This window comes from Macadamia integrifolia, chromosome 5, assembly GCF_013358625.1.
Source record: "Macadamia integrifolia cultivar HAES 741 chromosome 5, SCU_Mint_v3, whole genome shotgun sequence".
Lineage (NCBI taxonomy): Eukaryota > Viridiplantae > Streptophyta > Magnoliopsida > Proteales > Proteaceae > Macadamia > Macadamia integrifolia.
This window is the reverse complement of record NC_056561.1, coordinates 23,939,045-23,965,257: the sequence shown is the minus strand read 5'-3', so window position 1 is coordinate 23,965,257 and position 26,213 is coordinate 23,939,045. Positions and strand designations below refer to the sequence as shown.

At 38.1% G+C, this 26,213-nt stretch overlaps 2 protein-coding genes and 1 pseudogene across 4 annotated transcripts; 1 reads left to right on the top strand and 2 right to left on the bottom strand.

The window, feature by feature from the left end:
- Positions 1–4,084: 4,084 nt before the first annotated feature.
- LOC122077770 (very-long-chain aldehyde decarbonylase GL1-4-like) lies at positions 4,085–25,438 on the bottom strand. Of its 3 annotated transcripts, none has more exons than XM_042643641.1 (10): positions 25,212–25,438; positions 24,907–25,133; positions 24,569–24,801; positions 23,845–24,064; positions 23,109–23,484; positions 22,915–23,022; positions 21,400–21,600; positions 4,619–4,717; positions 4,309–4,484; positions 4,085–4,121 (listed from the first exon to the last, which is right to left on the bottom strand). In XM_042643641.1, exons 1-10 carry the CDS (start codon positions 25,269–25,271, stop codon positions 4,100–4,102), a joined length of 1,722 nt encoding a protein of 573 aa, XP_042499575.1. In that variant the 5' UTR covers positions 25,272–25,438; the 3' UTR covers positions 4,085–4,099. The 3 variants fall into 3 exon arrangements, with proteins under 3 accessions (XP_042499575.1, XP_042499572.1, XP_042499574.1); XM_042643638.1 differs by lacking the exons at positions 4,085–4,121; positions 4,309–4,484; positions 4,619–4,717 and adding exons at positions 20,259–20,696; positions 20,900–21,079; positions 21,196–21,294 and having other exon boundaries at positions 25,212–25,414; XM_042643640.1 differs by lacking the exons at positions 4,085–4,121; positions 4,309–4,484; positions 4,619–4,717 and adding exons at positions 20,259–20,696; positions 20,900–21,079 and having other exon boundaries at positions 25,212–25,419.
- On the bottom strand, positions 4,834–9,024 carry LOC122079509 (very-long-chain aldehyde decarbonylase GL1-4-like). Its single transcript, XM_042646040.1, has 7 exons — positions 8,940–9,024; positions 8,635–8,861; positions 8,303–8,535; positions 7,383–7,602; positions 6,675–7,050; positions 6,491–6,598; positions 4,834–5,046 (listed from the first exon to the last, which is right to left on the bottom strand). The coding sequence occupies exons 1-7, from the start codon at positions 8,997–8,999 to the stop codon at positions 4,834–4,836; spliced, it is 1,437 nt and encodes a 478-aa protein (XP_042501974.1). The 5' UTR covers positions 9,000–9,024.
- On the top strand, positions 21,968–22,062 carry LOC122080561 (annotated as a pseudogene).
- Positions 25,439–26,213: the final 775 nt, after the last annotated feature.

The window sequence follows — 26,213 nt, the reverse complement described above, 5'->3', positions numbered from 1 at the left end:
AACATGGAAGATAAAAACAGAGGATTTCTTCCCGTGGTTGGGGGGGGGGCGGAGGGGGAATGGATCAACCAGACACAAAATAGGAGTGAGGACACATCATTTTAGATTTATTCCACTCTCAATTACCGGTTGATATACTTTGATCCAATAATAGCATTTCAAGTCTAATTTTTTAATATTTAAATCCCATCACATTATCCTTTACTGATGTGGTAAGTTTCAGCCTAATATTAATGCATAGAGATTCAACTTTGGAGAGTGGATATTTCCATGTGTAATATGATTTTTTTTTTTTTTTTTTAATATCATGTGTAATATGAATGGGGATGTTTATAACGTATTCAGATCCTCTGCAGTGAGCCATCCCCCAGTGATTAGGAAGAACTAGCTTGTACCCCAAGGCCCTTCCAGTTTTAAGATGCTTATTTGGGCTGGGCACACCGCAGAGGACCTGGAGTCCGCTTATAATGGGCCTAGTGTCACACCCTTCAAGAGTAAAATTTAAAGGTTAAGGATTGAAGGATAATTTACATTTGGCATCCGTCACTTGATTGCCACTTCGCCCACATGAGAATACCTTTTTATTATTGAGTTTGATGGGAGTAGGATCCATTTAGGGGTTGTGACAAAGTCATTGGACTATTTTTCTTTTGTCTAGTTCTATGGAGAGCCCATAGGCCTATTAGTGTTGGGGACATGAATCCCCTCCAGCACGTCTAGCATGCACGGAAAGACTGATGGCACCAGGCCTGCACTCTTAGTCGTTGGATGAACACTGAAGGAGTGAAGTATTGAACACAACACATGTCAATCGTTGTGTCACTAATTATGTTCGGTAGTGGTTGGAAGTCATGAACATTCGATGAGTAGACAATTGCTATGTAAATTTCCAGTCTAGATCGAGATCTCGATTGAGAGAGAGAGATGTATCTCTTACTTGTTAACGAGTTGTGTGAAGTTTATTAAGATAGCCATCCAAAAATAAAATCTAGCATATGGTTAGGGTTAGCCATAAAGTTCCAATCCCCTTCCTAAAAGAAAATTTGTACAGCTTCAATCCCCTTCCTGAAAGCAAAAATTTATAATCTTTCAATTATGGGCATGGTTCTAAGGTTGGATCGGATCAAATTGATATATATTTCAGAAAATAAAAACATTGATTTTTTTTTTTTTAATAACAATTAGGGATATATTTTTCTAATATGATTTCATCTAATCCAATCCAAATCGATATCGACCTTGACCAATCTGTTATCGATCCTGAGTTTTAAATTTTCTTTTTTTGATAAACATTTTTTAAACTTGTTTATGAGTAGGGGTGAAAAAGGCAGAGTTTCTTAAAACTCCAACCCAACCCTGGGTCCCCAAAACTCAATTCAGGCCCCATCCAACTTTGCCGGGTTCACGCTTAAGCCCAACCCTATCGGGCTCAGGATTGGACCGGGTTGACCCTGATTTGTCTTGCATGTTTTTTTTTTCCTACAAAGAGTTAAGGCCATGCTTACCAAGAGGGGGTGAGATTTTAAGACTGTGGCTAACCGTTATCCACCCTTAATCCATAAATTTGCACCAAGCAAGGTTGTAAATTTGGTTATAAGATAAACTTTTTGATCGTTTGGCATTATCACATTTTCTAGAAATTGGACGTGTCAAATTTTGACCAAATTTTTCATGATTGATATAAGATTTAAAATTCAAATTAATACATGACAGGAGACACAAAGACAACCTATGTAAAAAAATTGAAAAAAATAGTTTGATCATTTGATCGTATTAGCTCAATAAGTAAGGTCATTTGTCCGTATTAGCTCAATAGGTAAGGGTCATGTCCTCTTTTTATGTAAAAAAAAGGGAAAAAATAGACGTTGGTCTTATTTTATTAGATAAAATTGTCTTCTTATTGTCAGGGAGTGGGTGTCCTCCCAAATAAGTTGATGACAAAGATACTTAAGTGGTTCCAAATATAAAAGAAAACATGTCATGTCTCTCATCTTCCCCTTGCCATCTCCCATGTCTCCATCTCTTTATCGGCCGTCAGCCCCACTCCACCTTCAACCTATGCATCTGCCTCTACAATTTCACCACCTGTTTCTCCACATCTTTCGCGTCTTATGGGGCCACACCCCTGTATCTGTATCTGGCTATCAGAGTCACTTTCAGATAGAAAATACTTGTCTTTATTTTTAACTCGTAAATATTCTAATAGGATGGTTTCAGAGTTCAGACTGGTGAATGGGATAGGGTGGGAGTGCGTAATACACATGCCTTACAATCACTGCATGAGGCTAGGGGGAGGGGCAGAAGTGGTAATACACATTTTTATCTATCCTCCATCCGACTATTGAAGGCACAACCGTGTATATACACAGCAGTGCATAAGAGAAGTAAAGAAGCCTATTATATATATTCAAAATCAGCATACATCAAAATAAACTGGTTGAACAAGTCTCAGTAACCACACCAAGAGGCATAAAATAGGTTGGATCCACAGTTCTAAGTCCAGATCTGAATTCCCACTAGAAAATCAGGGTCTTTCTCGGTTCAACACTAGTGGATCCATATTTAATTTAAGATCCAACGGATCCTAGATATGCTTTGGAGACATGTAGGGTCTGGACTATGATGCTTCATCTTAGTTATTAAAGTAAATATATATATATATATATATATATAATATGATATATTAGTCGAGGGTTGTCCAGATACTTAGGGCGAATTGGAAATTGTGCAGATAGACACATAGTCTCAGGTTCAATTATCCATATGTACATCTGCGATTTAAATAGAGACCATGACGATGATTTACTGTACTAATCAAATACGCATAAGCTGGCCAGTTGCCGAAACCAAATTTGATTGAAACTTGCAAATGGATAAAATTCCATGATCCAAACCCAGTTAAAATGGTGTAAATTCACGTGTTGCTTGGACCTAGCTAACCCAAGCATAGAACAGCAAAAACATGTACTGCATTTGGATTATGTTTACAACTTGGGCCCAAAAGAACAAAGCCCAAACTAGGATGCCAAAATTTCCCAGGCTCGGGTTGAAACTTTTAGCCCATGGGCCAGATTGGCATTAGGGACTTACCATGGTTCAAGGTGCTAGGGAAGGGTGAGCAAGACATGGTGGATGAAAAGGTAGAAGATTAGTGGATATAGCTCAAGCTTCTCATAACGTCAGACCCATATTGCATCTCTCCTTTTCATTTTCTCGCGACGAAACAAAAAAAAGTTTCAACTCTAATTACACACCGACAACAAACAACAACAATATTTAAAACTTTATCCTAATTTAATAGGACCAGCTACATAGAAATTCTAAATAAGAACGAATGCAAGAGTTCATGTAAAAAGATTGACGGTTTGACTAATTATAAAAAGTGTCGATTTTTGTCAACCTGATGCATCATAACAAATTAGCCACAGGCTTATAATGACAAACTATAATAAGGTATCGACTGTGATTGTCTACCTAACGTACCATATAGATCCGTCAAGCTAAAGTGTTCTATATGCATTACGTCCACTCTATCACCCAACTTACTTTTATGAAGGGATGAGTGAGATAACTGATTCTTGACAACCCCACTAAGCACAAAAGTAACAACTTGAATATATAACTCCGCATTTAAAAACTATTTAATCAACACACAACTCTACATTGAAAACTATGTAATCAACTCTAATAACACAATGGCTCATATTTTCAAACTAATTACTTAAAATTCTAACAAGTAGTATTTATTTACCAATATCTTCTTTATGGCATTGAATTTTTTATTCTCACCATTTTTTAAATTTCCGCAAAATACAGTTGACACATAGCGAAAAAGAGTAAAACACACACACACACACACACACATAGCCAAGAAAAAAAAATATATATCCATTAACAACTCCAATAGTATGCCGGTTTGGAGTGGCTTTTATTTAGGAGCTGACTCTCTTTATCTTAGATCAAAGGGTGACAATGGGAAAGAATCCATGGCGAAGGCTAGCAAGCCAGACTTTCTCTACATCAACCATTGAGTTCCAACATTCGTGTGCATCCCATCCTTCCAAGGCATGCACAATTGCCGCTACACGCCACACACTCATCACTCGCCTTGGCAGCCAATTCTGGGCATGTCCACATACAAACAATAGAATCAGTTATCTTTCACTAAGAAAGAAATTCCAATCCAAAGAACTAGCTAAACGTAGAATTTTCATCATAGACGTTTGAACTTGTAGGCAGACTTCAAGTATATAATGGGGGTTGTAGGCTAATTAGTAGTCGATGTGAAACTAAACACCCAACAATTACCTCACAAGAGTATACATTTTGGAGAGCCTTGGGTATGACCATGGAGTACTATAGTAAATACAATCATTGCGCGCCTTTGCTAGAGGAAACTGTGAGCATGGAATGAAATGGGTCCCTTTTGGTGCTCTTCTTTGTGCTTCATCCCTTTGTACTTCTCCATCTCCCACCAGCCAAAACTACATCATTATAATTAAGTTGTTCTTTCATCAGTGGTCACTATGTACTAGTAGTTTCTTCTCAATTCTAATAAAAGAGATAAATAATCTTTATGAATTATTATATTCTTTTAGTTTCCTTCAATTCCTTTCACCTTGTGCTTGTGACTAGTAGAGAGGATCAAGTTACTCCACAACTCTGTAGGGAGTTGTAACTTAAGCTTATCAAAATCATTCTTGCATGCCACAGCTACCTGTTACACTCTAGCATTGTTAGAGAAAAGCCAAAAAGAGAGCCCAAGGATTTTTTTTTTTTTGGGGGGGGGGGGGGGTGTGGTGGGGTGGGTGGTGGGGGGGAGTTCTTAGAGTATCAATGTTTTACCTGAATGCCTCTTTGGCATAAATATTTGGAAACTGCACAAGAAACTTTAGAGAGGTTTCCTATTAGCAGCACTTGCTTTGTTCCCTGGGGGATGCTATGAAGTATAACAGCAACAGCTAAGCTGCATCCATCTACAATTCTAATCTTAAGCTTTGGGTGTTTCTGGAGATAAAGCTCACCATTTCCATTAAATTTCTCTCCCTGTTAATCGACATGTATTTGTTAGAAGTTAAAATTAAACATAAGCATAATCCCAATTCCTACTAAAGAAGACAAGAGCAATCTATTTGGCCTTATTTAGGCTTAAATTGGTAGAAACTCTAGATTGCAATTTAGAAACCAATTGTTTGAAGCTTCTAATAGAATGTCAATTGTTCATAAAGGAAATTGGGTAAAGTTTTAGGGTGCATGGATCACCACAGCCCATATGAGAAAGCCTTCCTTGATAGCCCAAATATTTGTCACTTAGCAGCAGTTTAATTGAGGTCCTAAATTTTGTGGACAGGTAGTTCAAAGGTCCTTAATCAAACTAGTGAATCCATATTTGATTCGAGACAATGGATCCTAAATATATTAGACGTTTATGATTCATCTTAGCATGGCCCTTGTGCAAGGATCATGAGTCCATGACACACACAGATTGAGAAATGGTAAAAAATAATTTCTTACCTGGTTTGATGGAAAACCTATTAAAAATGTAATATGAATCCATAGGCCCGAAGTTTCTATGGATCCACGTTTCAATAAGGTCCAAGCTGCCCAAATCAAATTTAACTAGAACGTTGAAACGGTGAAACGAATCTGATTCCATGATTGGAGCCTAGTTAAAATTGGTGTTAAGTCGATGTGCTGCTTATATCCGACCCTATGTATTTTCAGCTTCTGTATCTTTCTCCAACCTACATATGCGCTCCATCATCAGAAATAAAAATAAAAGTCTATATCATAGTTGGAAAATTAGGTTTCGACTTGAGCGAGTCATCTGAGTTGAGTAAAGAATCGTGAAGAGTCACCCAGGTTTAAGAAATGAGAAGACCAGGTTTGAGTCACTTTGAGGTTTCTATTTATTGACTTGGTGTTTTTGCCATGGTCATATGAAACTCATTTAGTCTAGTTTTTATTTATTCGATTATATACTGTTTATAAACCATAAGTTTGATCCATGAATAAACAAAAACCTAGAATATTTATTTGTTATCTTTAATATTAATCCATTTTTATTCTCACCCATAAAGCAACCATAATCTCAATCTGTCCTCACTCGAAGAAGGAAAAGAATGAAGATATTAATGAATAAATAAAAAATCATCCCGGCCAGGTTTGGCTCACCCAATTCACCAGATTTTGAAAAGATTAAGTTGGAAAAAGTTAAAAGATCAACCATATAATATGGCCCAATAATAATAATAAAAAAATAAAATAAAATAATCTTTAGACAGTTAGGGATCCCAAGAAACAAAGAAGATTCACAGTTTAGTTTTGCACTCCTTTATCTTTCATTTGAATGTAGTGTTTTATCAATGCTCCTAAGCTCCCAAAGCGTATTGGTTAATGCCGTTAACCTATCACATAAGTACCCTTGAGAGTCTGAAACTATTTTGGGTATTGTCGATGAAGAGCAAAGATTCATGGAGTAACAACTTGCCTGATTTAGAAGACCTAAACTCATCACCTTAACACCTTCACTCTCAGCCTCCAAAATAGCTTTCTCAATCAAGCCATTAATGGCCTCTTTTTGCCTTGATGAGGAATACTGCAACACAAAGGTCATTTGACAATCGAAGCAAGCAGCAACAACCACAAGAAAATTAGAGGATTTGATATCTTACATGAAAGCTAAATCTTGGGATTACCCATGTTTGCATCTTGAGTTTATCAAACACATTCCTTTCCACAGTAAAGGTGGAACCAAAGACCCAGGTAAGAAACATAAATCCATATGGAATTGGCCACAACATCCACATATACCATTTGGGAGAGTATGGCTTTGATGCGAGAGAGGCAATGGCTGGGGGAAGTTGGTAGAAAGACTGCAGCGTAGTTGGGTGCGTCAGGTGAACCACATCTGTAGTCTCTTTCCTTCCTTTAAGTGAAGTTTCATACAATTTATCTGTGGACTTGTCCATGGTTCCATATATGTAATCATAGAGAGGCATGAAGAGAGAGTAGTTTGTCCGGAATTTCGTATGATGAAGAGAATGGAACCTGTATGGTTATATATTGTGGTTAATTATTTGCATAAGACAACACGTGTCTATCTATCAAATTTATATGCAAATGATTTCATTTTAAACAAGAAATATAAATGATAGGGTGCAATGTCTTGTATTCTATCCCTTGTATTAGTGAGCTGAGTCCAAAGGGCTGTTAAGGGGTCAATTTTTTAGGATTATATGAGTACTTTTGTAAATTACTCATATAGAATTTCATTCGTTATATTTTTGTGGCGAGAGTTCTTTCTATGTAACAGAAAGAGGTGTAAAGACAAACGACAATAACTCTAGATAAAACTAAATTTATGAACTACTAAGACTTACGATGGCGTATACATAAAGTACTTGAGGATCGGAAAGTTGTTGAAGACCCAATTTGGAACGAGCTCGAAGTTGCAATGTCCCATATAATTCATGAAATCAATGTAAGTTATATACCCCACAATTCCACTCACAGAAGCAGATCCAGTGTGCAACATGGCCAGAATCGGTATAAAGAATGGTATATAATAAACGATCATTGCTCCAAATGGATGAGTCACAGCTGCCTTGGACAAAAATTTAACAGTAAAAGGTGGTTAAATTCATCCAAAGAAAATCATATCTCTCTCGAATTACAAAAATAAATGGTTTTTTTTTTTTCCTGTCATCATGCCTAGTGAAGTATAATGCTTCACTATTTGTCACATAGTACATGAGTCAGTATATGTGATAGAGGTTTCTTACCCGTAGGGAAAGGGATCTGAACTCAACCAAACAAGCATCTAATTCGTACAATTTCAGCTTAAAATGAGTAGAGGAAATACCTGAAATTTCAAAAGATGCCATTTAATTTATACTTTATGGGAAAAAGGTTGAGTATGCTGCCGATTACCGTATTCTAGCACCCATTGTGTCTATCTCTCTCTTCCCCCTTTTGATACCCCTTTTGTATGATAACTCATTTCGCGTCTCATTGATGCTATCCACTAGGTTAACGTATACCGGCTTGATACCTATCCCTCTCCCATATTCATCTCCATTTTAAGACATTTTGGTAATTTCAATAAAACTTTGAATTATTGTTTGAAAAAAATGTTCCATGCTTACTTTGAACTAAAATTTGGCCATTAAATTGTATGTGAAGTCCCCTAATGGATTACTGTTAAGCGACAAATAGTGATGTGTTATACTTCAGTAAGCATAGTAACACCTAGAAAGACCTGAAAAGGGTAAAATTATAAAAAAGAACAAATTGTATTTACAGGTGATAGGCTCTGTAACTATTGATAAGTGATGGTGAGAATGGTATCGAGAATAAAGGAAATGATGATGTAATGCTCTGTGAAACCAATAATAGAGGAACTCTACTGGACCCGTATGGAGTAGAATGGTAAGAACCAGACCATCCCATCTCCACATTGGCGTTCTTGCAGCCCAGGGAACATACATAACCGCAATGTAGCCTATAATGCCACTCAGAATAATCTGGTCATCCCTGCAAGTCATTTCTCATCATAAAAGACTCATGGGAGAGCAAACTAAAGAAAAAAAAAAAATATAAAATCTGGAAGATGAGAATAAGGTATAGATGAACCAGTTTCTCTCTCTATCGACTTGTTCAAATTCAATGCCCTTATCCACCACGATCCTCTGGTTGGTTTTGGAAGTCTGGTAACGAGCAAAGCTTATCCATAGTTGGCTGTGAAGCATCCTCCACAGCAAAAATGGGTAGACATACAAGATTGTTACGTCCCTCTCTCCCTCCTCCTTGCTTATGATTGAACACAAACTATGTGCCACCAAAGGCGACAAAACCATGTACTGCAAACACAATAAGCCTCATTAGATCAACAAAAATAGAAGGAGAAGAAAGAAGAAGGGTAAGCTGGTATGTATTACCTTGAAGTTTCCAAGCTTTTGCCATGGCCAGTTCGTCAAGGGACCTGGGTTTGAAGCCATTTTTTCTCCCTAGCTTGGCCCCCCAGCAAAGACACTTGCTAGTATATTCTATGCTCCTACTCATTTATAAGATGGAGATGATGCAGTACCTGAGACATCATTAATTAAGCTAAAGGGGGATGATGCAGTACCTTAGCCACGTGAAAAAAAAAAAAAAAAGATTATCACAATTATTAGATACTTTTACCAGAGGTTTCAAATAAAAACGAGGGCTACAGTCCCATATATACAACAAACATGATATATCCAAGTTGGTTAGAACTTAGAACACAAGGCCTACACACCAAACGGTTCTAGGGATTGGTATTAGATCGTTAAAATCATCCGGATTGAATCAATATTGGTGGAGGGAAATATCGACTCTAGAGCTATCCCGTATCGATAGATTAGTAGATCAAGGGTAAAAAGGTTAAAAAAATTTGTATTTTAAATGAAAATTAAGAATAATATGTCTGTTCTAAAGTAGGGGTGAAACAAGACCAGATTGAACAGGATTTCTTAAAACCATAATACAAATCGAAGTTTTCTCTTCTTTTTAATCTTTTTTCTTGGTAAAATTTCTGTTTTTTAAATCAAAATTTTGGTTAGGTGGGTACTGTGGTAGGTGCCCCCGAATAATTATTTATGGTGAGGTGGGATGAGGTAACATTGTACATAAGCGGCCCAACATGAAAAAAAGACGGATCTCTCTCCTTAGATGACAAAGCCTGAACAGAGAACGTTGGTTCAATTTTTATTTAGTTAGGTGGGAATGACTTTAATAACTCACCTAGGCTGCCCAACATGAAAAATAAGACATTGGGATCACTTTATTAGGAGTTCGAAATTAAACCGACCGATAAAAAAGCCTAAACAGAGAATGTAGGCATAATTCATGTGCATGTACACATTCAAACAACTAGCTAAATGTAAAGTTTCTATCATAAAAGTTTGAATTAGTAGGTGAAGAGACTCCTAGATATATGTGGTGTAAAATTTCTATCTCAAAAGACTGATAAGTTGTTGATGTGCGTGAATCTATTACATCCTTCTTATGTGTACTCCTTTATCATCTCAACTATATATTCTATGCAATATTTATGGCGGCTGGAAAAAAATCATAAATAATGCACAAAATATAAAGTTGAGAGAAAGATAGCAAATTTGACATGTATCTATCTACCAAATGATCATGGCAAATTTGACACATATCTAATCGACCAATGATCACAATCATAATAAGGAATCCTATCCCAAAAGTCACATAAATTGATTACTATTAAAGAAATTGATACAGTGGGGATGGATCTTGGGAATTCCAGGGTCATATCCATATGTCAATCCAATGAGCCTCCAACTTAGCCAACTATAACAGTACCAGTTGGTTCTAAGTGTCCTCCTTACGGTGGTTGAGGATTGAGCCAGTGAGGTAGCCAAGTATTTTGAGTGGCTTACATTGTGGCATAAAAGTGAAGAGGGTTGTTTGTTCAATGGTCATATTTTCTGACAGTCGAAGGGAAGTGGCTGGGGGGAGGGGGATGAACCAGCCAGACACAAAATAGAGTGAGGACACATCATTTTAGATTTATTCCACTCTCAATTATCGATTGATATACTTTGATCCAATAATAGCATTTAAAGTCTAATTTTTAATATTTAAAGCCCATCACATTATCCTCTACTAATGTGGTAAGTTTAAACTCTATTTTTATTTATTATTATTATTATTATTTTTTTTAAATATAATGTGTAATATGAATGGGGATGTTTATAATGTGTCCACATCCTCTACAACACGTCAGCCCTAAGTGAGCATCTGATGATTAGGGAGGATTGGCATGCACCCCAAGGCCCTTCCAGTTTTAAGATGCTTATTGGGGCTGACACGTCACAGAGGATTTGGAGTCCGCTTATAATAGGCCTAATGACATACTGTTCAAAGAGTAAAATTCGAAGGTTAAAGATTGAAGGATGTTTTACATTTGGCATCGGTCACTTAATTGCCACTTCGCCCACATGTGAATACATTTTTATCATTGAGTTTGATGGGAGTGGAATCCATTTAGGAGTTCTGAAATCTCAAAGTCATTGGACAATTTTTTATTTTATTTATTTTTCTTCAGTTCTATTGAGAGTCCATGGGCCTACTAGTGCTTGGAGACTTGAATCCCCTCCAGCACATCCAGCATGCATTGGAAGACTGATAGCACAAGGCATGCACTCTCTGTCAGTCGTTGGATGAACACCGAAGAAGTGAAGTGTTCAACACAACACATGTCAATCGACTGTTGCTTCGAAAAAAATTGTGTCATCACCAACTATGCTAGGCAGTGGTTGGAAGTCATGAACATTCAATGACTAGACAATTGCTACTGCAAGTGAGTTAGCTTCCCAATAGAGAGAGAGAGAGAGAGAGAGAGAGAGGTCATCTCTGACTAGTTAACGAGTTGTGTTGAAGTTTATCAAGATATCCATCTAAAAGAAAATTCTAGCCCTTTTGTACGGAAATCTTGCCCTAGGAAACTAGTAAGAGGTTTGTCAACATTTTGTAAGCATATGGTTAGCCAATATAGTCCCAATCCCCTTCCTAAAAGAAAAAAATTTTAATCCTTCAATCATGTGCATGGTTCTAAGGTTGGATCAGATGGAATTGATATTGGTTTTAGCAAATAAAAATATTGATTTTTTTTATTAAAAATTAGGGCTATATTTTTCCGATATGATTCCATCTAACTCAATCCAAATCGATATCGGCATTGATCAATCTGTGATCGATCCTGAGTTTTTAATTTTTTTTTGAAACTTATATTTGTTTTTGCTAAAATATTATTTCATTAAATCATAAAGAAAAAAAAAAAGAAAAAAGAAAAAAGAAAAAACCTTACAGGATAAACAAGCCCAAAAAAATGAAAAATAAAAGACCTAGCTAACTCTACCCTCCCACCTTTGACATGGCCATCAGCAGGAGGATAGAGAATCTCTAATAAAACCGATAATGAGGCCTCCCATATGAATCCCTTGCAAGGAGATCAAGAATATGGGAGCGGAAGGCCACATTATCACCCAAAATCTCTATCTTCGCCGCATCTCTGGCCAAGTAGTTAGCTATGGAGTTTCCTTTCCTGAAGTTCTGTGATAGCTTCCATATGAAACTGTCAAGAAAAGACTGAAGATGCATCCACCGCTGGAGAGCATACCAGGGAATTTTCCTTTGCTAGATCGCTAGCTAGCACGACCACACTTGGGTCAGACTCCACCCATAAGCAAGTAATGTTCATGTCCTTTGCACGCAACAAACCCTCCATCAGACCCTCCACCTCCCCTTCAAATACTTCAGTGATACCCATATATTTTTTATAAGTACCCAAGATCTTGCCCTGATGATCCCAAAAGATACCTCCCACTCCAACCCGACCAGGGTTTATAGAGCTGCCATCAAAATTTAGCTTTATCCAGTTTATTAGAGGTTTACACCAATATACCTCCAATAATTCTCTATGCTCAGCGCCCTGAATCTGGATTCCTAGACGCCTGCAACACTGCAAATCCGCTATGGATTTAACCTCGCTAGATCTTGGCTTGTTTCTTCTTATATCCTCAAGAACCATCATTAACACATACTTGCTTGATCGAGATTTATTTTAAAAAATCCTGGCGTTTCTCTCCCTCCATAAGTGATCCAGCACAATAGCTAAACTCATGGTTCACGCCTCCTTGCAGCAAACTAGTTTTAGCTTTCTCTTCCACCACTGAGCGAGCTCGATCAAAGATCCCTGGCCGCCCCAACGCACATTGAAAGCATCACAAAAAAGCCTCCAAATTTTAGCAGAGAAAATGGCATCTCATGAAGAGATGTTCTAAAGCTTCCTCATCCGAATTACATAGAACACATCTAGAAGCAAGGGGGATTGCTTTCTTCTTTACCACATCATCAGTAGGAAATTTCCCATTAATCACCCTCCATGCGTGAGTGGAGACCCGAGGCTGCTGATTTTTACCCCATATGATAGAAGCCTAGGCAACAATTGATTTCTTCACCCTTATATCCTCCCAAGTTGATTTGAAGTAAAATTTTCCATTATGAAAAAGGGACCAGATACTCCTATCTTCACAAGCATATGCAGGGACGCTGATATTCTTCACCTCGTTTATTATGTTCCTCATAAAATTAGAATTCATCTGAGGAAAATTCCATTTCAAATTCTCAATGAAACGGTTAACATTCCCATCCAGCATAGATAGGTCAAATCCCTCCATCATCTCACTGTCATTAATAGCGCCTTGCCCTACCCTGATGTGCTTCCAGAAATTATTTTTTTTTCCATTTACCACCACCCATCTCTCTTTAGAAGATATGTAATCCCATATTTTTTTTTTCAGACCTGGCCAAATAGAGGAGTTTCTGAAAACTTTCTTAGGGAGACCATCCTTATCAAGGAATCTAGCCCTCAGAAAAGAGCTCGCCATAGAATCTTCAGACTTAATTCTCCAGGCAGATTTGCAGAGCATTGCCTTATTTATGTCTCTCAGCCTTGTCAGGCCAAGGCCCCCCTCCTCCTTAGGCTTACAGCACTGGTCCCAATTTACAACAATTTTTTTTTGAAGTATCCACTTCCCCTGTCTAGAAAAAATTTCTCATCCATCTTTCAAGTGTATCAATGAGAGAATTGGGCCACCAGTAGATCGCAAAACTGTGAGATGGAATGCTAAGGATCACAGAGTGCACCAATTCCACCTTATCTGCCATCGATAAGAGTCTACCCTTCCAGCTCGCTAAACAATCCTTTGCCCTATCTAGAATAGGTAAAATAGCTTCTTTGGTGACCTTGCCCTTGAAAATCGACACCCCCAGGTATCTAGCAGGGAAAGAGCAGAGGGGAATATCCATTTCCTCTACAATGGCCTGCTTGCGCTGGGGAGATATAAGGCCCAGAAAAATCTTGCTTTTTCCCAGGTTGATGCATTGTCCTGCAAACTCCTGATATTTAATAAGAAATTTTTTTAAATGACGAACATACCTAAGAGAGGCATTCGCAAATATGAAAATGTCATCTGCAAAGGGACTGTGAGCTGGAGTCGTCACCCCACGAGGGCCATTTAGAGTCTTGAACTTTCTCTCTACGACGAGGCTATGGATACCTCTACAGAGCACCTCTTTCGCCAAGATGAAGAGCATGGGGGACAGAGGGCCCCCTTGTCTCAACCCCCTCTCCACCCCAAAATACCCTATCAGACCACCATTTAGAAGAACTGATATCTTAGTTGAACACAACATTTGGTGCACCCACGAGACCCATCTCTCTGAGAATCCAAACTTTTTTAGAACTTGAAAAATAAACCTCCAAGACATCGTATCATAAGCCTTCTGAATGTCTATTTTCAACCCCATTCCACCTTCTCTGGCCGTCAAAAACAACAAATTTGTTAGTTCAGACACTACAACAATATTTGAATGAATTATTTTCCCCTTCTGGAAAGCACCATGCGCTTCCAAAATTAACCGATGCAAAAATACTGATAATCTAGTCGCCATTATCTTAGAGATAATTTTACAAAAGAAATTTCCCAAGCATAACGGTCTAAATTTATCCAAACTCGTTGCCCCTTTCACCTTTGGAATTAAGACCAGAAAGTTGGCATTAATACCATTAGGCATTCTACCTCTACTGAAGAAGTTTCAAACTGCATTGCACACATCTAAATTTATAATTTCCCAACAAAATCTATAGAACTTACCTGGGAAACCATCTGGGCCCAGAGCACTCTCAGGGTTGAGCTCCCAAACCACCTGTTTAATTTCTGCATTGTTTGGCAAGACATCCAACCTCCATCTATCATGGTCATTGAGCACATATGGGATACAATCTAGCATATCCGGATGCTCTGTAGTTTTTTATCCCTTTAGAAAGTTCTCATAGAAACCACTAACATAATCTTCAAGCTGGCTCTTGTCTGAAATAATTTGACCGTCTCCATTTTTCAAAGTTTGAACAGTGTTTTTCAATCTTCTAATTTTTACTGAAACATGAAAAAATTTTGAACATCTATCCCCTTAGGTTCTCCATCTCATTTTGAACTTTTCAATTCAGAGCTTTTCATGGTTCTCCATAGTTTTCAAAAACCTGGTTTTTGCATCAGCTTCCTTGGCAAAAAGCTGGTCATTCATCCCATTTAATTCAAGTTCCCCCTGCACTTCCTCCATCATTTTCTACGCTGCCTCCAATACCAGGTTCATATTTGGAAAAGTTTGACTAGCCCAAGGCCTAATCACTCCTTTCAGGCATTTTATTTTTGGCTGAATAGATAAATAGCTGAACCATTAATCCATTCATCCGATGATTCCTTAACCACTTTCATGAAACTCTCATCCTTTGTCCAATAGCGCTGGAATCGAAACGGGCAGTTATACGGCCTTATCGAAGACTCCGAAGTCACAAGAACAGGGGAATGATCTGAGGCCCCACTAGTCACCACTTCCTAATGATAGTCTTGAAAAATAGAGAACCAAGAATCATTACAAAAAGTTCTATCTAGCACTGCCACCACATTTCCTCTTCTCCTATTGTTTGTCCAAGTGAATTTGCTGCTCTGAGAGGAAACCTGGATTAAAGAGCACACATCCACCATTACTATGAAGTTAGCCTCCGATCCCATGTTAAATGCTCCAAGACCTCTTTTCTAATGCGACTGGAGAGTGGCGTTAAAATCTCAATTACCATCCATTGAATATCTGGACCTGGGCAGGAAGCAGTCAAATTAACCCACAGCTCCCTTCTAGCCTACCAGAAACAATTGGCGTGAACAACGGACAAAGAGAAAGGCTTATGCTGCCAGCTTGTACTCATTGAGATATGTTGTTCCAACGAAGAAAGAACCATTGGCTTTGCTAGCCATTTTTTCCACATTACCCATAGATTGGACACTTTGTGCAATCTCTCATTATGAATGAATTGAGTTTCAAATCCATTATTATTAAAAAACTTCAGTTTCAAATCCATTATTATTAAAAAACCTCTTAGGGAAGTCATGCACTTCCATCATCGGCTCGGCTATACACACTATGTCTGGAACCATTTCCCTCAGAATTTTTCCTAAGGCCAATCTAGCTGCCTTCTTCATGATACCTCTGATATTCCAAAATAACACCTTCATAGTCATCTATTTAACAGAGCTAGCCTATCCGATTTCCTGGAAGCCTGCTCAGGAACCGCTGCAAACTTCCCCTTTTGTTGTCTTCTTTGATCATGGTCGCCTTCCCTCGCATGCCATTCTATCCACCTCTTCCAGGTCCTCATGGAAAACCACCATCGCCCCTTCAATTAGCTGTTGGTAACTTCTAGGTACATGAGGATGAGAAACCATTTGGTTATTACCACTACGCTCGCCACGATCCAAGCTATCATGATGGTCACATCTCCCCCTTCCAAAATCACCTTGTGATTTGTCCATCTCTTCCTCTTCCTGCCAGCGCGCAACCTCTTCTATCGCCACACCAGAGTCGCTAACTAGGTCCATGATAGACCCACCTTCCAGCTGCGCTCCAATACCCATATTAGTATCCATTTCTGACTCAGCCATATGTTGGTTGTCATCCAAACCTTCCTTATTTTTGTCCATGACTGAATCCATCTCTAATGGAAGGACCACTGATATGTTCCCCATCCTTTGGTTTCTTTCCATATGAGATAAATCCTCCCTTGATTGAGATTTAAAAACGACATCTCTATCTTCTCTTCTAATGGAAGGAATCTGCCCAGATATGGCAACTGGGATTGCTGCCATTCCACCGCCTCCTTCCACCGAATGCCACCCAGAAGCAGTTGAATCCTCCATTGTCGCCGCCCCCTGAGCAACCCCCCCAAGATACCGCCTTTCTCTAGCATTAGCGGCTTTCTTTTCTCTGTACTTTGGCAGAGAGTGGCCAATTTTTTTGCAAAATCCACATTTTGTCATTCCATCTTCATATTCTATTCTTTGTTTGAATAGAAAAACTTCCCCCGATCCTTGCCTCTTCCTCTCCACTTGTATCTCTTCCACCATTTTAATCCCTGACACCACTTCCACTTGCACCTCCGCATAGCTTCCCATTGCTGCCGACCTTGTTCTTCTATCCATAGCCACAGGCCTACTTGCCCCCTTGACCATCGAGAGAAGAATCTTTTGTGCTAGTACTCCAAAGGAAGGTCTAAAAATCTGATCCAGACCAGTTTTGTGGCAATGTTTGCCGCGTGCACATCAAAGTCGGGTTTCCAACGCTGGAAACGAATGAATTGGCCCTTGACTTTAATTGGATTTCTTCGCCAGATGGAGGCCATGTCTCCTTCAAGCTCGAATTGGAATAAGATATATCCTTTTCCCATTGGGGATAATGCGGTCCTTCCCTTCAAGTTCCACCCCTCTACCGCTTCCTTGCGAATATCGTTCATTGATATAGATCTAAAGTTCGCTCCCCCGATAAGTGCAAATTTAAATCTATCCAATCTTTCTTCATAAGTGTCCTGAGGGATAACTATCCGAGTAAATGATCCCGCTTGGATCGCTTCTGGCAATTGATCTACATCAGGTAGGGTACTTCCCACAACCGTAGAGAAAGATCTCTTCGAGATATTAGTTCTTTCGTTAGCCTTTGCAATTTCTTCTTCAACTTCTATCTCTTTCCTTCTATCTTCTTCCCCATCAATCTCCTTCGAACTTGAGATAGAAGATAATACAGGACGCCAAAGATCTATAAGCAGCAACTGTCGTCCCCGGTCAGGAGGTCGTCCACCTCTAGGGTCATGGCTAGAGTTTCGAACCTTATCCGCCTGCACATCCTCCCCATGCTCCATCGCACTTCAATCCCCTCAAAGAAAAATGATAAATAACAAGCAATCCAGTTTGAAGGTAGATGATTAACAAACGTCTCCCAAAAAAATATGGGACCACATTTGACAGAATTGGTGTTGGGACATCCCTTACAATATGGCTGAGAAGGGGATAAGAACTTTATATGAGTATGAAAGAGATGTGTCGATGACACTTCATTCTTCACATGCAATGACAAAATTCTAGATGAGATAAGACGTTAGTTTTATTTTATAGATAAAATTTTGCTCTTATCTTTATAAGGTAGCGGGTGTCCTACAAAATAAGTTGATTAGGTAGCGGGTGTCCTCCAAAATAAGTTGATGACAAAGATACCTCAGTCGCTCAAATATAAAAGAACACATGTCATGTCGCCCAAATATAAAAGAACACATGTCATTAGGTAGCGGGTGTCCTACAAAATAAGTTGATTGGGTAGCGGGTGTCTTCCAAAATAAGTTGATGACAAAGATACCTCAGTCGCCCAAATATAAAAGAACACATGTCATGTCGCCCAAATATAAAAGAACACATGTCATGTCTATCATATCCTCCTTGCCATGCCTCCAAATAAACAGACGATTTTTTTCTCGTCAATCTACCCCACGTACTCCACCTTCAGCCTCTGCAACTGCCTCTGCAATTTCACCACCTGCTTCTCCACGTCTTTCTCTTCTGTTGGGGCATGTGCCCCTATATCTATATCTGGCTATAAGGGTCGCTTTCAGATAGTAAATACTTGTCCTTATTTTTAACTCATAAATTTTCAAATAGGGTGGCTTCAGAGTTCAGAATGGTGGATAGGATAGGGTAAGAGTAGATATGTAATGACACTTGTGCCTACAGTCCAATCCAATGGTTGAAAGTACAACAATATACATACATGTGTGTTATTTAAAATATAATTTTGGGTGGAGACAAAAGCCTCCAATGAAATGACAATACACCTCTTTATTAACTTGAGCCAATTTCTATGCATGAGCATGCCTTAAATCACCGGATGAGGTTAGGGGGGACTGGGTGAGAGGCAGAAGTGGTAATAAACATTTATGTCTCTCTTTCATCCAACGATTGGTTTATAATTTAGGGTTTAGGGTTTAGGGTTTAGGGTTTAGAGTGGTTAAACACGTCTAAGTAATCACACCAAGAGGCATAAAATAGGTTGGATCCACAGTTTTAAGTCCAGATCTGAATTCCCACTAGAAAATCAGGCTCTTTGTCGATCCACATTTTAGTAAGAACCAAGCTGCCGAAACCAAATCTGATTGGAACTTGGAAATGGATCTGATTCCATGATCCAAACCCAGTTAAAATGGTGTAAATCACTTGTTGCTTGGACCCACCTAACCCACTCAACAGGGGAAAAAAACATGGAAAAAAATTAGCTAGCCCAAGCATAGAACAGCAAAAACATGTATTCCATTTGGAATTATGAGTGCAACTTGGGCCCAAAAGAACCAAGGCCAAACTTGGATGCCAAAATTTCCGGGCTCGGGTCGAAACTTTTAGCCCGTGGGCCAGATTGGCATTAAGGACTCAAGCTCTGCCCATGGTCTCTTACTATGGTTCAAGGCGCTAGGGTAGGGTGAGCAAGACGTGGTAGATGAAAGGTTAAGAAGATTGGTGGATATAGCTCAAGCTTCTCATGACGTCAGACCCATATTGCATCTCTTCTTTACATTTTCTTTCTTGCGAAGGAAAAAAAAAAAAAAAAAACTTTCAACTCTAATAACACATCAACAACAAACAATAACCTTATCCCAACTTAATGGATCAGTTACATAGAAATTTTAAGAAAGGATGAGCGCAAGGGTTTATGCAAAAAAATTGATAGGTTATGATTAAATATAATAAGTGCCGGTTATTCATCAAAAAAAAAAAAGAATCGGTTGTCGATCTGATGCACTACAACAGATCAGTCACATGCTTATAACAACAGACTATAATAAAATACCGATTGTGACTGTTTATCTGGCGTACCATATAGATCGGTCAAGCCAAAATGTTCTACATGCATTACGTCCACTCCAAGACAATCCATCACCCTATTTACTTTCATGAAAGGAGGAATGAAATAGCGAATTCTTGACAGCCCTGATAAATACGAAAGCAACAACTCGAACAGAAAACTCCACAATGAAAACTATGTAACAACCTAGAAGGAATAGGAAGGGGCCATAAAGAACTATTTTAAAACGCATTGGCCGACCCAGTTAACGAATCTATTCTAACTATCAATGAAGTCCTAAGATTTTAGGTGGAATGGGGATTGTAATTCTTTCTACTTCTCGAGGTATAATATTGACAGATCAGGAGGCTCAACTAGAAAGAATCGTGACACATAAGTCCCCATTGAAAACTATGTGATCAACCCTAATAACAATATGGCTCATATATTTCAAATTAATGACTTAAAATTCTAACAAGTAATATTTATTTACCAATATCTTCTTTATGACATTGAATTTTTTCATTCTCACCACTTTTAAAATCTCGATAATCTCTTTACACACCTTAGTACACTCTTATGTCAAAATACAATCAACACAGCGACAAAGTCTATTAAAAAAACATGCACACACACACACACTCACACATAGCCAATAAAAGAAAATATCCATTAACAACCCAATAGTCTGAGCCAAGTCTACCGGTTTGGACTGCCTTTATTTAGGAGCTGGCTCTCTTTATTTATATTTTATACTTAGTAGATCAAGGGGCGACCATGGGAAGGAATCCATGGCGAAGGCTAGCCAGCCAGACTTTCTCCACGTCAAGCATGGAGTCCCCACACTCGTGTGCATCCCATCCTTCCAAGGCATGCACAATTGCAGCAACACGCCACGCACTCATCACTCGCCTTGGTAGCCAATTCTGCAATTCATATGCATATATACATACAAACAATGAAATCAGTTATCTTTCACTAAGAAATAAAAATCCAAACCAACGAACTAGCCAAACGTAGAATTTTCATCGTAAAAGTTTGAACTAGTAGGCGGAGAGACTCCCAGGTACATAACGAGGGATTATAGGTTAATTAGTTACTGATGTGAAATTAAACTCCCAACAATTACCTCACAAGAGTATACGTTTTGGAGAGCCTTGGGTATGATCATGGCTGAAGTACTATAGTAAATACAATCCTTGCGCGCCTTTGCTAGAGGAAACTGCGAGCATGGAATGAAATGGGTCCCTTCTAGTGCTCTTCTTTGTGCCTCATCCCTTTGTACTCCTCCATCTCCCACCAGCCAAAACTACATCATTTTAATTTTGTTCTTTCATCAGTGGTTACTATGTACTAATAGTTTCTTCTCAAGATAATAGTGTTTATGAATTATTATTTTCTTTTAGTTTCCTTCAATTCCTTCACCTTGTGTGTGTGACTGGTAGAGAAGATCAAGTTACTGCACAACTCTGTTGGGAGTTGTAACTTAAGCTTATAAAAATCATTCTTGCATGCCACAGCTACCTGTTACACTCTAGCATTGTTAGAGAAAAGCCAAAGAGAGCCCAAGGATTTTTTTTTTTTTCTTGGGGGTTGGGGTGATCAGTTCTTAGAGTATCAATGTTTTACCTGAATGCCTCTTCGGCATAAATCTTTGGAAACAGCACAAGAAACTTTAGAGAGATTTCCTATTAGCAGCACTTGTTTTGCTTCTTGGGGGATGCTATGAAGTATGACAGCAACAGCTAAGCTACTTCCATCTACAATTCTTATCTTAAGCTTTGGGTGTTTCTGGAGATAAAGCTCACCATTTCCATTGAATATCTCTCCCTGATTATCACCATGATATGTTTGATGTTACAATAAAAAAAAAGCATAATCCCACTTCCTTAGTAAAGAAGACAAAAGTATTCTATTTCTAGATTACAATTTTAGAAACCAATAGTTTGAAGCCTATATTATAATGGTAATGGTTAATAAAGGAAATTGGACATAGTTTTAGAGCCTATGGATCAGTATATCCCTCATAAGAAATCCCTCTCTAGAAGGCCCAAATATTTGCCACATAGCAGCTCAGGTGGGATCCTAGATATTGTGGATAAGTAAACCCAATGGTCCTTGCTCTAGTGAATCCATATTTGATTCTAGACAAAATTGGATCCTAAATATGTCTAGGAGATGTCCTTGAAACGAACATTTATGCTTCATCTTAGCAATTGTAATATGAATTCATATTAGCATGGCCCCTCCACAAGGATGATACTAACAAATCGAGAAATTGTCTAAATTTATTTGCTTACTTAGTTGTATCGAAAACATATTCAAAAATAAATAAATAAATCTGATTCATGATTGGAACCTAATTAAAAAATGGTGTAGGTTGATATCACTAGAGTCAAAAAAAAAAAAAAAAAAAAAAAAAAAAGAAAGAAAAAAAGAATTGTGACGACTCACACAAGTTTACGTGATTAGATCAGATCTGAGTTGGTCCAAGTTTTTTTTAGTTTGGTGTTTTTTTCTGAGTCATATAAAACTCGCTTAGTCTATTTTTAAATTTATTGGGCCATATACTATTCATAAACCATAAGTTTGAACGACAACTAAACAAAAACTTAAATTTTTGGTTTTTATCTTCATCATTAGCCAGTTTTTTGTTCTCACCTATGAAACAATAATCCTAATCTCAATTGCTCCTCACTTGGAGAAGAAGAAGAATGAAGATTTAAAAATAAATATATAGATGAATAAATAAAATAAAACATGATCCATTCTGACCAAGTTTGACTCACTCGACTCACCCCACTCATCAGGTTTTCAAAAGAATGTTAATCGAGAAGTTAAAAGAGTAACACATCCATTGGGTTTGTCAGATGGTTAGGGAGAATTGGGGACTGTATGGATAAATGCACGGTCCTTGGTTCGATACCCCATCTGTGCATCCTAGTTAGACCACAAGGAGGTAAAAAAAATTTGCAATCAAGTTTTGCAGTCCTTATATTTTTCATTTGAATTTACTGTTTTGTCAATGCTCGTAAGATCCCAAAGCCTATTGGTTAAACTATGACATATGTACCCCTGAACAGCGTCTGAAACTGGTTAGGGTACTGTACATGAAGCGCCAAGGTACATGGAGTAACAACTTGCCTGATTTAGAAGACCTAAACTCATCACCTTAACACCTTCACTTTCAGCCTCCAAAATAGCTTTCTCAATCAAGCCATTAATGGCATCTTTTTGCCTTGATGAGGAATACTGCAGCACAAAGGTCATGCTATATCATTTGACAATGGAAGCAAGCAGCAACAACCACAAGAAAATTAGAGGATTTGAGATCTTACATGAAAGCTAAATCTTGGGATTACCCATGTTTGCATCCTGAGTTTATCAAACACATTCCTTTCCACAGTAAAGGTGGAACCAAAGACCCAGGTAAGAAACATGAATCCATATGGAATTGGCCACAACATCCACATATACCAATTGGGAGAGTATGGCTTTGACGCAAGAGAGGCAATGGCTGGGGGAAGATGGTAGAAGGACTGCAGCGTAGTTTGGTGCGTCAGGTGAACCACATCTGGAGTCTCTTTCCTTCCCTTCAGTGAAGTTTCATACAATTTGTCTGATGACATGTCCATGGTTCCATATATGTAATCATAGAGAGGCATGAAGAGAGAGTAGTTTGTCCGGAATTTCGTATGATGAAGAGAATGGAACCTGTATGGTTACATATTGTGGTTAATTATTTGCATGAGAAAACATGTATATATCTATCAAATTCATATGCAAATGATTTCATTTTAAACAAGAAATATATATGATAGGGATACAATGTCTTGTATTCTATCACTTGCATTAGTGTGCTATTTCCAAATGGATGTTAAGGGGTCGAAATTTTTTAGGACTGTATGATGAATATTTTGGTAAATTACTTGCATAGGGTTCATTTATTATATGTTAGTAGCTATTTGTAGCTATTTGTAGCGAGAGTTATTTCTATGTAAGCAGAGATAGGTGTAAGGACGAGCAGCACCATAACTCTAGATGGAACTAAATTTATGAACTACTAAGACTTACGATGGAGTATACATAAAGTACTTGAGGATTGGGAAGTTGTTGAAGACCCACTTTGGAACGAGCTCGAAGTTGCAGTGTCCCATATAATTCATAAAATCAATATAAGTTATATACCCCACGATTCCACTCACAGAAGCAGTTCCAGTGCAAAACATGGCCAGAATCGGTATAGAGAACAACATATAATAAACGATAATTTCTCCAAATGGATGAGTCACAGCTGCCTTGCACAAAAAATAACAACAAAAGGTGGTTAAATTCATCCAAAGAAAATCATTTCTCTCTCTCTCTCTCAAATTATATAAATAAATTGTTTTTTTTTTTTCATGCCTAGTGAACTATAATGCTTCACTACTGATAGTATATGGGTTAGACCGAGTGATAGAGGTTTCTTACCAGTGGGGAAGGGGATCCAAACTCAACCAAACAAGCATCTAATTGGTACAATTTCAGCTTCAAATGAGTAGAGAAAGTACCTAAAATTTCGAAATATGCCATTTAATTTGTAATTTACATTCATCTCCATTAAGTAAAACTTTGAATTATAGGTTGAACAAGTTTCCTTGCTTACTTTGAACTAAAATTTGGTCATTAAATTGTATGTGAGGTCCCCTAATAGATTACTACTAAGTGACAAATAGTGAAGCATTATACTTCACTAGACATAGTAACACCTAGAAGTACCCAAAAAGTATAAAATTACAAAGGAAGAAATTGTATTTACAGGTGATGGGCTCCGTAACTATTGATAAGTGATGGTGAGAATGGTATCGAGAATAAAGGAAATGATGATGTAATGCTCTGTGAAACCAATAATAGAGGAACTCTACTGGACCCGTATGGAGAAGAATGGTAAGAACCAGACCATCCCATCTCCACATTGGCATTCTTGCAGCCCAGGGAAGATACATAACCGCAATGTAGCCTATAATGCCACTCAGAATAATATGGTCATCCCTGCAAGTCATTTCTCATCAAATAAGACTCATGGGAGAGAAAACTAAAGAAAAAAAATATATATATATATAAAATCTGGAAGATGAGAATAAAGTATAGATGAACCAGTTTCTCTCTCTATCGACTTGTTCAAATTCAATGCCCTTATCCACCACGATCCTATGGTTGGTTTTGGAAGTCTGGTAACGAGCAAAGCTTATCCAAAGTTGACTGTGAAGCATCCTCCACAGAAAAAATGGGTAGATATACAAGATTGTTACGTCCCTCTCTCGCTCCTCCTTGCTCATGATTGAATAGAGACTATTTGCCACGAAAGGCGACAAAACCATGTACTGCAAACACAAAAAGCCTCATTAGATCAACAAAAATAGAAGAAGAGGAAAAGAGAAGGGTAAGGTGGTATGTATTACCTTGACGTTTCCAAGTTTTTGCCATGGCCAGTTCGTCAAGGGACCTGGGTTTGAAGCCATTTTTTTCTCCCCAGCTTAGCCTCCCAACAAAGACACAAGCTAGTATATTTTATGCTCCTACCCATTTATAAGATGGAGATGATGGCAGTACCTGAGCCATCATTAATTGAGCTAAAGGGGAGAGCCTATAGCTGTCCAGGAAGCATTCCGTCAACATGTGGTACTGTAGGTGATGGGCCTTGAAGATCAGGACACATTATTTTAGACTTATTCCACTCAGTTGTTGGTTGATATACTTTCAATATTGGCATGGATCCGATGAGTAACCGACCCTAGCTATTTTGGTTCATCTTTAAGTCTAATATTTTATTGTTTAAATCCCGTCACCCTAGCCATACTTATAATTCATGTGCATGTACATATACATTTTTAATGAGAAAGAAAAATCTAACCTAACCAACTAGCTAAATGTAAAGTTTCTGGATTCAACTCTTCTCTTTAGTGCCCATCGTCCAAGTTGGCCTATAGTTATCTAGCAAGCATCATGTGGTGAAACAATGATCCAACGATTTAAGAAAGGCGTGAAGAACGAGATGTTAAAATCATTAGATCATCGTCTTGTCATGTGGTATTCACCCAAGTAACTATAGGTAAGACTTGAGCGATAGACGCTAAGGAGAGGAGTCGGATCCAAAGTTTCTATTATAAAAGTTTGAACTACAAGGTAAAGAGACTCCTTGGCGTATAAGGTGTAAAATTTCCGATAAGTTGTTGATGTGCAAGATTCCATTACATTCTTCTGATGTGGACTTATTTATCATCTCAACTATCTATTTAAAGCAGCATTTATGATAGTTGGAAAAAATCATAACTACTGACTGGAATTATAATTGAGATAAAGATAGCAAATTTAACACGTGACATATTTATTAGAAGATCATGATCATAATAAAGAATCCTAGCACAAACGTCACATATGTCGATTACTATTTAAGAAACTGA